The sequence below is a fragment of the Diadema setosum genome, chromosome 14, assembly GCF_964275005.1.
Source record: "Diadema setosum chromosome 14, eeDiaSeto1, whole genome shotgun sequence".
Lineage (NCBI taxonomy): Eukaryota > Metazoa > Echinodermata > Echinoidea > Diadematoida > Diadematidae > Diadema > Diadema setosum.
Window position 1 is genome coordinate 14943392 of NC_092698.1, and position 12031 is coordinate 14955422.

The 12031-nt window shown below is 38.5% G+C and overlaps 1 protein-coding gene across 1 annotated transcript in view; it reads left to right on the top strand.

The window, feature by feature from the left end:
* The first annotated feature begins 210 nt into the window (after nt 1–210).
* LOC140238138 (glycerol-3-phosphate dehydrogenase [NAD(+)], cytoplasmic-like) overlaps nt 211–12031 on the top strand; it is a 31540-nt gene continuing 19719 nt past the window's right edge. The window contains exons 1-2 of the mRNA XM_072318073.1: nt 211–421; nt 1617–1794. Coding sequence (XP_072174174.1) covers nt 213–421; nt 1617–1794 — 387 coding nt within the window. The 5' untranslated portion in view covers nt 211–212. The remainder of the gene's footprint in view (nt 422–1616; nt 1795–12031) is intronic.

The window sequence follows — 12031 nt, forward strand, 5'->3', positions numbered from 1 at the left end:
TCGACCATGAACGCGAAAAATAAACTTATTTTTCGCGTTCAATCAATCTATTGAACGCGAAAATAAATTTACCTAGAACACCTTGATTAGAGGCTATCATACTGCGTTCGGTGGTGCCACCTTGGCCGCTTGCCAATCGCGAGCGAAGTCCATGTGCAATGCAAGCACTGCATGCTCTGCGCTATATCTAGGGATAAACGACCACAGGCTCGATGCTGTCTCATCTGCGGCATCTCTCCGGCCCAGCGATACTTCGTTGTTTACCTAGACCTCGACTAGCTCCTCCTTTGGCTTCGCATCGAAAAGCTGCACTGTGGTTTAGAAGCCATCCCGTCCCGATATACACCTCCTGTAGAAACAGTGGCATTAATATGGCAACAGCAGCTCCGAAGAAAGTTTGTATCGTAGGCTCCGGTAATTGGTAAGTAACATTTTCAGACACAGTAAACGTTAGAGCTTGTACTCGGAGGATAGAGATGAGAGCTACAAGACTCACTGGCAGTGAGCCGCCAGTATCAGATGCACAGTCGTGCCTTGAGCCACGGGCGGGGGAGTCTACACACCTGCGTGCGCGAGCGGCGCGGCGAATTTGAAGTTTCTTCAGTGATTCTATTATTCAGATGTCATTTTGTAAACTTTGCTGGCCAAAAAAGAAAAAGAAATTCAGATGAATAGGGATAGGCCCCAGTATTTTATTTCCAAGCTAGCTGCCTCTGCAGGACTGTAGTCCATGGTCATGGAACTAGTAGAGACAGTAGACTTGCACAAAATTTATATTCACTTGATAGTCTTGTATGGAAAAGTGAGAGAATGCAGATTCGTTGGATTTATAAAAACTATGATTGTGAAATCTTTCCTGTTTAGTGTAAAAAAGCTGTTTTTGTTTGATTTTGTTCAGCAGTTCAGGTTGAGAACTTGTCTTAGTGCCTGAGTCTGGATCCGTACCCACCCACGTGGCATTTCTTTATTCTTGAGTGCATCTAGATGGCAGTTAGGCCTATGTGATAGACTGTGATATGTGGTGGGACATAGATATGAATTATGATTGTATGATTCATATCTCGAAAAGACTTCCTTGTGTTACTCCCCCCCCCCCCACTAATTTTGCCTTACCACTCTACCCTACCTTACCCTTGCCTTGTTTGATAAATACTCATACAGTTGGTATGCAGGGATGCATTTGCATGCATGCACTTTTGGCAAGTTGTGGGAACAGCACAGTGTGTCCTGTAGTACGCAAGCTAGCAACAATAAGGTAACGTAACTACTGCTATGTAGGCTGGTTCCTGGCAAAATAAGTAGGGGGACATGGAAGTCTTTCTATCTGCTGAAACAAAGAAATTCATCCTGTTTATTTTGTATATTCCAAACTGTAAGGATGTAAGTACTCGTAGTTTGTCCATTCAAGTGAACTCATCTTGTTTAAGATGAAACGCCAAGATGCAGTATTGACGTCCACATTGTCTCTCCAAAGATCTATCTGTGATCAACCGTTCAGTTCAAATAAAGGGGATTTGTGTGTTACATGCATGGTTCATGTCATGATTACCCTCTTCCTCCAGAGAAGATGGCTTTACATTGTCTTATCTTTTTTTTGTGTGTGTTATTGTCGCCAGGGGGTCTGCGATTGCGAGAATCGTCGGAAAAAATGCCAAGAGGCATCCGGAGTTCCAGGACGAGGTCACAATGTGGGTCTTTGAGGAGATGGTGAATGGCAAAAAGCTGACAGAAATCATCAATGAGACACACATCAATGAGAAGTACCTCCCAGGACATGTCATCCCAGACAATGTGGTATGTAGTAACCATCCTACATGAGTATACTCTGCCTGAGAAGGTGTTTTTAACACCTCTGCTAATGACTTTTAAAGTTGGAGTCATACTAATTTACCGAAACAGGTACTTACCCACTGCAGAAACCGCCTGATCCGATGTGCCAGATGCCCACAGATTTCCTCGGTTAGTTAGGAAGTTCGTCCAGGAGTAATTCAGACCAGTCCTTAAGCGTCGTGTCAAGTCCATTGGGGGTCTGTCGTCACCTGACGGGGTCGAATGTTGTCACTTGTCAGTCATGTGACCGCGCAGTCGGGTTAAAGGGATGCATTCATTCGGCGTCCGTCATCTGTCATGTGTCGTGCGTATATGACCGATTTTCACCAAACTTAGCAGGTAGCATCCCTAGGGGGATAGGATCTCAATTTGTTTAAATGGGCTCCATGCCCCCTCCCCCCCCCCCCAAAAAAAAAAAAAATAATAATAATAAATAAATAAATAAATAAATAAAAAAAATAAAAAAAATTAAGGAATCTTAAAAAATCTCCTTCTCTAGGACCAGAAGTGATAGAGCGAAGTTATTGCTATATGAGATAGTACATTGATGACTGTAGTTTCGGGTTTGCTCATGGTGGAATCAGGGGTGCCCCCCCCCCCCCCCCCCCCCCCTTGTCGTTGATTTTTTTTTTGGGGGGGGGGGATGAGTCCAAATGGGGACTTACATTGTACATGCTCATATTCTTCTTGAAAACCCCTTGATGGATTTATACCAAACTTGGCAGGTAGCATGCCTAGGGGGTTAAGATCTCAATTTGTTCAACTGGGTACCATGCTCCCCAAGGGGGGGGGGGGGGGGGAGGGGGAGGGGGAGGGGGAGGGAGAGGGATCTAAATGCCGGCCTAAATTGTACATTTTTATCTTCTACTTGAAAACAAGATGATGGATTTTTTACCAAACTAGGCAAGTGGCATTCCTAAGGGGGTAGAATATCAATTGTTTGAATGGGCACCATGTTCCCCATTGGCCAAACCTCCTAAATTAAGAAATATTATATTTATAAATATTCTTCTCTAGAATCAGAAGTGATTGAGCCTTTTTTTTCCCAAACTGCATGGTCAGACTTTCTAAGTACAGTGTACTTTGTAGACCTGTATTTTTACCAGTGTGATGATATGCAAATTGACACCATGCCCCCAGCTCCTAAAGCTGACCCCCATATCCACCCCCTCCAAGCTTGCAATGTTCTCAGGTAAAAGTGCAAGAATGTGAGGAAGGTGAACTTTCGATAATCAGGTGAGCGCGAGGTCCCCCCCCCCCCCCCTCTTGTTTTGTCTAACCAAGGAGGGTTGAGAAATGGAGTTCCAACTGGCTGTAAACATTCAAACAGCTGTCAGTTTTCTTTTGACGTACAAAAGAATTCCACAGGTGCATTTGTGACTTTGATGATCGGGGTTCGATGCCACCATCTTTCCGAGCAAAGAGATGATTCATTTGGAATGCTAACATAATGTCGGCTAAATTTTGTTTGTTTTTTGTATTAAAGGAAATTAAATTTCAGCTAATGTAAGGCATATGAAAATGTAAGTAACTCCTGTCTAGGATTATGTCAGAAAGTGTAAATCTGAGTCCTACATTATGAAAATATTTGCTCTGCACCCCTACTGGAAAGTTGATTTTATCATCTTTCCAATCACTTTCGACAAATGAAACTGAGGTGGTATAATCTTCAAGTGTAGTTCTTTATTCAGTAAATATGTTAGATTAGTGTAAAAAAGATGTAAAGTCAGGTAATTTTAATTCTTATTTCATCATTTTTTGTGGAATTTTTATTCGCACATCCCTGTGTCTGAACCTTTATGTACCGCTCATGTTTCATAAATAGGGACAGCAAAAAGTAATTACCATCATAAAGATCATCCTTTGAGAGAGACAAGTCATGATGCAATGCCACAAGAATCATTTGTCTTCCTATCTGTGGGTAGCTTCAGTTTAGCACATACTTCAAATGTTTCTTAGTGGCGGCATTAAACATGGGATCAAAGGGAATAACACTGTTGTTACTCCATCTCTTGAACCTCCTTGGTCTAACATTCTAACATAAGTCATTTGTATTTTGATGTGAAAAAGACTTGATTCAAAAAAGACAAACACTCTACATGGTACTCTGTTGATGCATGCAAATTCTAAATTTGATTCCAGGAGTAATATGGCACATCACTGCCTCATAATTGCCTATATCACACAATTATTTAAGAAATATTTAATGCTATTTTGTGAAAGGTAACATGGACAAAGTACAGTAGGACAATGAAATAACCATGATGTGCACGGCATGTGTGCTGATGTAACTGCAAGACATCAGATCAGTTACATTGTGTCTTGATGGTTATGGCACAGTTGAAGATCAAGTTTAAAGATTTTGTCTGGATGCCAAAACAAGGATATCAGTTCATTGAAATATTTACATTGGTGTAGTATGACAGCTGAAGACTGTCGAGATTTGATACAGTGTAGTGAGCAAAGATGGCAGTATGTTGCTCTTTATTTAGTTCATTTCCCCCACTGTGTTAGCAGTTTTAATTGTTATCAACTGCACACAACTTGGATAGAATAGTCCCAAGATTTTTTTTTTTTTTTTTTGTTGGTCAAACTACTGTGTATTGTAGTTTGGAATACTGTCTTGTTTGCCTCATATTTTACTTGATGTCTCTCAAAAGGTAAATTTGAGATAATTTGGAATACATGAAATGTGTTGTGGGTCAAACTGTTTGGTTCTGCAATAGAGAATTTTGCAATGAAGTGTAAATGGTTGTTAACTTTACTAATCTGTATGTTTATGTTTGGGTTAACATGCCAAGGGTAGAATACCAAGTTCATGTGCTTCTGCAGTAATAACAGAATTTCTCTAGAGTGCCCCACAGGATTGTGTGATAATAGTTACGTTCAGACGGCAGGCCCTAACCTCGAGGTTAGGAAACCTTGAGGTTTAGCTCTTGCCCCCTAGCTACGACGTGTGTCCAAACGACGAATCTTAACCTCGAAGTTACGAAACCTCGAGGTTAAGCTTCTGCCCCCCTCCCCCCCCCCCCCCCCGTAACTACGAGTGGGTCCCACTCGATGTTAAAACCACAAAACCGGAAGTTTCAGCCCACACTGCTAACAAGGCGTCTATTTATTCTTTAGTCCAACCCTGTCGAACTCGCTTACAGGTACTCTTTTTCTCTGTCATGGTATGCAGAGATAGCACTACACTGATGACTTTATGCCTTTATGAAGATATTCGTCGAAAACATGTTTTTATCGTCGGAGAAGAATATAGAATACAGTAGCGAGTTTGACGTGTTCAGTTTCAGAAATCAAGCGCATGGGAAGAAAAGATGATGTTGTGTCGTGCGTCATAGGTTTTTCACATGTAGTGTATTTGTGGTGTACGTTTGGGAGGTTGACCCAGAAGCAGAGGGAAATTGTGGGGGCTGGAGTTTACGGCGAGGTCACTCTTAACTTAGAGTTCGTTGTTTTTTGTGTCCACACGGTGCTTAACTACGAGTGGGGACCCCCCGCGGCTCGTGGTTAGAGCGCTAACCATAAGATTTCTCGTGGCTCGAAACATCGAGAAAACCTCGAGGTTTGCTAACTATGAGTGCGTCTTCACGGTCCCTACCTACAAGCTCTAACCTCGAAGTTTCCTAACTTCGAGGTTAAGGGCTTCCGTATGAACGTAACTTATGTTGTAGACACAAGCAGTATCAGGCCATTAATTAAATGCCCTTAGATTAGTGGGTGAGGATGAATAAAGTTATCACTACTTCATTGACTGCTCATATAAACTAGAAAAGCACTCTCTTCCCACCTCCCTGCTGAGAGAGTACAGACCTCCGCCAAGCAGCTGATTTCTACCCATGTACAGTAATGCTAAAAATGGCCCTATTTCCCAATGATATAGAAACCTTTCCGAGTGTCTCTACCTAAGTTAGTTTCCTGCTGCATCTCAAGTGCACTATCAGTGTTCATTATGCACACCTAAAATACGCGCAGCTTGAATTCCCTCATTCGTTGGCCCTATTTCCCGGTGATTAAAAATTGTTCAAAAACTCAACATATTTCCTGAATCTGCAGATGGTGATCCAGATTAACACCCAAATTCCATCTTTTGTTCCTTGTATCATTATCAACTTTTCTCAAAATTTAATTCAAATCTGTTCATAGCATTTGAGTTATTTTGAACACAGAAAAACAAACTAACACCAACAACCCAAAACACTCTTTGGTGGAGGTATTTATATTTCCAATGTCATTTTTAAAAATATACAGTAATTTATGCATATATATATATATATATATATATATTATTCTTTTTATTTTTTGCAATAACTTTGAGAATCTCTTCATGTAGAGATTCTTGCCATTGTATACTGGGCATTAAAAGCATTTTTGTTTACTACTAGTAAAGTTCCTGGCACTTTGGAAAGTTAACTTTGCTGAAGACTTCAAACTTACTTTTGAATAGTCAAGGGTATGTGTACCAGTACCAGTACCAGTACCAGTACCAGTGCATTCCAACCTTCTACCCTGCTCCTGCTTTCTGATGCTGAAAAAGGACATGTTCTGGGTGTGTGTGTGTATGTGCTTGTCAAGGGAAAATTCATATAGCAACCTGCCCCCTAGCTTGACCTCAAATGACAGGGACACCCTACCCTGACAAGGTGATTTATGATGAATCAAGCCTACTGTACGTCACCATCTAGCAGCAAGGTTAGCTGTTGTAGCCCGACCATACCCTGGTTGGAGGGATCTCATGTTGCACAGTTGTGTAGTCAGACTCACTGCATGCTGATTTTTATGGCTGGGCAGGTTTTGACAATTCTTTGCACCCAATCATTTTGCAACTTTCTGAAGATTAAAATGATTTGTAGACTATTATAAAACCTTCAGTTTGTGGGTGACCAGTTTCTAAATGCGACTCTGTTTGGGATGTGCCTTTGATAAATAATCAACAAATTTATTCATGGTGCACAAGGTATTCATGTCTTGGCATCTGCAATTCCAAGTAAGATCACTTTTTCAGCTAGTCCCTTCTAGGCACCCTGAAATTTGGAGGTAAAACAAACATAAGCACACATTAATCAACAGCAAGTTTGTAGTCATAATGCAAAATCTTTTGTCAATTATATTCAAAATAGTAACATGGAAATGTGCAAGTTTTGTTCAGTCTGGGAGCAGGTGAGATTCAACATATGTTTTGAAATTATAGGCCTATTAGTAATTTAACAGTGATAGGCAGTTGATGTGCAATGATAACAAAATCTTGGTTTGGAAGAATTATGTGGGCATAGCCAAGAAATCTGAAGAAAAATAGTACAATATCATTGTAAAACATTCAGTACAAATTTAGATATCTATTTGGCACATTTTGATTTGACCACCTACCGGTACATTGTAAGTGATGTGTTGCTGAGGGTATTATACAAAAGATGCACAGGATTCGCCTCGTGCATGTTTCACAATTGTAAATGCCCTCGAGTGCGCTACGTCTCCACTAACGCGACAAAATAATCGTGTGCATCATTTGTTTTATAAAATGGGTCGAAAACTAACAGCATTTTTCACGTACCTTTGTGAATCAAGATGTCCGAAGATGTTCGTCCCAAACATTTACGCATGTCGCGCTCGGAAATCCCGCACATATGTACTGTGCGTATAAGAGTATACGTGCGCCACACTAAATGCACAAGAAAGGCCGGCCGGCAGCGCGAACTAGAAGTTGTTTACAGGATTGACAGCGCGTATAATAGTGCGCGACGCACTTGTAACAACTGATTGAGTGCGCACTGCTAGTGTAAGCATTGTGACGTCAGGCCGCATGCATGTTAGTGAGAAATTAATACAAGCACACGTGACTCATTTCAGCGCTTCCAATTGGCTACATTCTTGAACCCATTTTATAACATAAATTAACACAAGTGAAGATGCCAGGGCTGCCAACTCTCACTCATTGAGAGTGAGACTCACTCATTTTGGTCCTTTCTCACTCTAAAACTTTATTTCATTTGCATGCACTTCTATTGATCTCACTCATTTTGACTCCTAAATTATAGCATTGGCCTATGGGAGTCTCACTCTCAACTAGTTTCCATTGTTGGCAGCCCTGAGATGCACTGGCATTGCACTGGTTCTTTAAAGGACAAGGTCACCTTCATATACATGTATGTGGATGGAGATAATGCAGCAAAATAAGTGGAACACATCAGTGAAAATTTGAGGAAAATTAGATAAACTGTTCGAAAGTTATGAATTTTTAAAGTTTCTGTGCACTCACTGCTGGATGAGAAGACTACTGCAGTTGATGATGTCACATACATAGAACAATAAAAGGAAAATATAAAGAGAATTCCACAAAATTTAATTTTTTGGAAAAAAGTACACATTCCCTCCACTCGTAACTGACATGTTTTGGGTATTATTACTCCCCCTGCCTTCTGAAAGATGCAGTTCATCTGCTCTTTTATCATGTGAGAAAAGTGAAAATATGTTGAATTGTCTTTATGGGCATTTCCGTGAGTTGTGCGACATGACCACCAAAATTTTGTTTGCATATTTCAGGACAACTGATAATCTTACTTTGTTAGCCATAGTTTGAAGTGTGTGAAACCAACTTTACCTTTAAGAAAAGTTCCCTTTTGTGCATTTTTATACGTTTTGAAACCAGAAAGCATTTTTTGACCTAAAAATCCCTAAAAATGCATTTTTGTTGGTCTTTGTGATTATTTTTAATATTTGAGGCTCAAATCAAAATTTGTTTGGTTTTACAAATCCAAAAAATATATTAATCTAGCAGTAAATAAAGTGGAGACCTCGATAGAAGATATTACTTCGGACACCAGCGTGCTCTTACATAGCTCGAGAAGCTGCTGTAACGTGAGTTACCGAAACATGAACTTTTTAACCTAGCAATTTTACTATGCCCAACTGAGACATGGTATTTTGGATTATCAAATGACTATGCAGCACACATCCAAGAAATATGATGGGACTTATAGTCTTTGCTTCAAATTCTCATAACAGAGGTCTTAAAATTGTAACGTGAGTTACCATGTAACGTGAGTTACCACAATGTAACGTGAGTTACCGACATGATTTTTCTTTAATACCAAGAAATGATATGAAGGTTGTGATTGTAAGTAACCAATAAGTACATGATTACTGAACTCTTGTATTAAGATTCTATTTCCAGTAGATTGTTATTCTCTTGGTCTCTCTCTGTCACCAAACCAACTGGTCTACATGTACGATGTATTAATTACACATCACTTGTTCATCACATGTTAACTTCTGAAAGAAACTGTTCCATATTTACTATTTAATATTACAGTGCATGTATACTGATCTGTTACGAAAGTTGTTAAAAGACATTTCTTCTAAAGCTGCATGGACCTTGTTCCAGCAAATCATCAAAATTTTGTGATAACTATTAATAGCCTCCTGATTGGGATAATCACTGCATGATAACTCTTGAAAAGTTCTTGTTTTTGTAATTCAAGTGATTACTATTTGACATTTCATAGTTTATACCTACCTGTATAGACCAAAGCCATTGTTTATGAGGCTGAAACATTTACATGTATGAACAGAATTTTAAGATTGGAGCTCGCTTCCTGCTGTTTTTTCTGAGATTTTTGAGAACTGAACATTGTGAATTTGACACGCTTATGTGTTTTATACTATTCTACTCTGAGGTTTTAGCTATATTGTTGCAAAATCCTACAATGATACTTTTCCATGTTTACTGTAATTTACTTTACATGCTGATCTATTACCAAAAACTTGTTGAATGTGAACCTCATTATCAGACATTTTCTTTAAGAGCTGGACAGTCATGTACCTTAAAGCAAACTATCAACATTTTGTGATATTAATAGTTAGCCTCCTGATCACAAAATATTTACTATTCATGTTTTTCATTGGGATTTACTGCTTCAGTCTGCTTGATTACTCTAGAAGATACTGGTATACTTTTTACATGTTATGTACAATTTAAATAATGGCTACTTGACATTTCATAGACCAAAACCATTGTTTTTTAAGGCTTAAACATTTATGAACATGTTTTATTAAACTGATCAATACTGGTAGCAGATAACTAAAATTTATCTGCAGTTTCTGTTATTCAATTCTAATTTCTGTACCAGTTTAGTATAAAAATTTGTACATAAATCAAACATTCAAACAATTGATTATTGAGTAATTCAAACAATTACCAAATAATTGGAATATAAATTGCGTTTAAAAGTTAAAAGATTTATTGAAATATTCATTTCTGAACCTTTAAACTCTCCACAGACTACATGTACAGGTCTCTAGTCTCGTGACTCTGTGTATTAAATGGAATAGTTTAGGTATGACTTGTTTTATCTACATGTAGATAGCCTGAAATCCATTTAAATCTAGTAAAATAAAAAAACAATCAAATCAAATTCTCGATTAAATCCTCAATTTCTGATGCATTTGTTAACTGGAAAAGAGTGTAATCTAATGAAATAGACTCCGTTTCATATCATTTTGTTGAATAAAATTTTTGTCTCGGTACAAATGAAAGCTTGGAAAACGACTCAATTAAAAATGAAATTTATCTTCAAGTTGGTATTCTAAATGTAAAGTTTCCTGCCTTTTGGTAATCTCATGGATAAAATGGGATTAATTACTGTCAGATCAATGTTCAAATCAATTTAGATTCTTTGTTTGTGAAAAAAAAAAAGTTGTCTTGGTAAGTTTTCTTTGGATTATTAAGACAAAAAATCGTCTTGTGATCATGCGGACAAACTGTAATGTGAGTTACCATAACGTGAGTTACCACTTCACATGACGATACCTGGAGAATGTAAGACAATTTGAATTTTTACCATACTCGGTGATGTATGTTGTTAGTCCATGACTTTGACACAATAGACTTTAAAGTCTCTCTGTTTCTTGTTTGAGGAAACTTTTGAATGCCAAATTTTTGCATGTCCAAATTATGTAACGTGAGTTACCGACATTTGTAGTGTTTTTTCTCATAGTTCTCATAAGAGTCTGTGGATGTAATGTTGCTGTGAGGTAGGATGGAGGTGCATGATACTCATTCACATATAGTAACTCATATCACTAATTAGGTTTTAAGGATATTGATCTCAACGACCTAATTTTGAGTTTAAAATGTAACGTGAGTTACCGTGGAAATGCCCTTATATTTTCTTTATATCATTCTACACATATGACATCACAAGCTGTAGTTAGTCTTCACATCCAGCAATTGCAGAACTGAAAGTTTAAAAATTCATACCTTTTAGACGGATTGTCCAATTTTACTCATCTCAAACTTTCACGTGTGTGTGGTACTAATATTGTTGCATTCTCTCAATCCAAATGTTTATGAAGGTGGACTTGTCCTTTAAAGGTAGGGAATCCCATTTGCATGCCTTAAATGAAGAGTTGTATAAATACAGTGGTATGTTGAAGAGAGTATCATTTTAGAAACTCCCATAAAGTATTGAAAGTGGAAGGTAACATTTAGTACATTTTTATTGACCGTTAGATTTTGAATTGAATTTTTTTCGGGGCTCACCGTAAATTCCAGTACATTACTAGGCTACCTTTGCAGACCCTTGCACTGCATGTGTGTCCATCATGTATATTTTGTGAAGAAAGTTCATCAAAACTTACAAACATTTCTGTATACATTCTTGCCACACACTCTATATGTTTCTACATCAGCTCTTATACTTTTAGATTTGTGTTTATAGATAAAGAATACAGAAGACTGCAACAAAAAGGCTTAAGTGTGGCTGACACACAGAACTACTGAGTAGTTGAGTTTTGTGCATTATTCAAATTGTAGATAACTGTTGACTTCCAAATTTCTCAGCAGTGGCCTAAACAAGTCCCCTGGGGTTCATATTTAATGTTTTGCTGCATTTTGGGAGGTCTGAAAAAGGTATCCCCTACCTTTAAGGCTGGATAAGCAACGCCCCTTCTCTCCAACTGTCCTCCTTGTACAGCATCTCAAAAACAATAATTGCCTAGACATAGCATTTAGTCTCAACTGTCATAACAATGGAACATCTGTCATAGGAGACTATTCACATGGGCTCGCAGGGGCTTGGATTCTGCGGATGACAAGCATGTTAATTACAACACTGTTCAGTGCACAGTCAATGTGGTATGCCAGACATCCAGCCGGACTGTGGAGAATTGTAAAGTGTAGAGTATGTATACAAATGTCAAG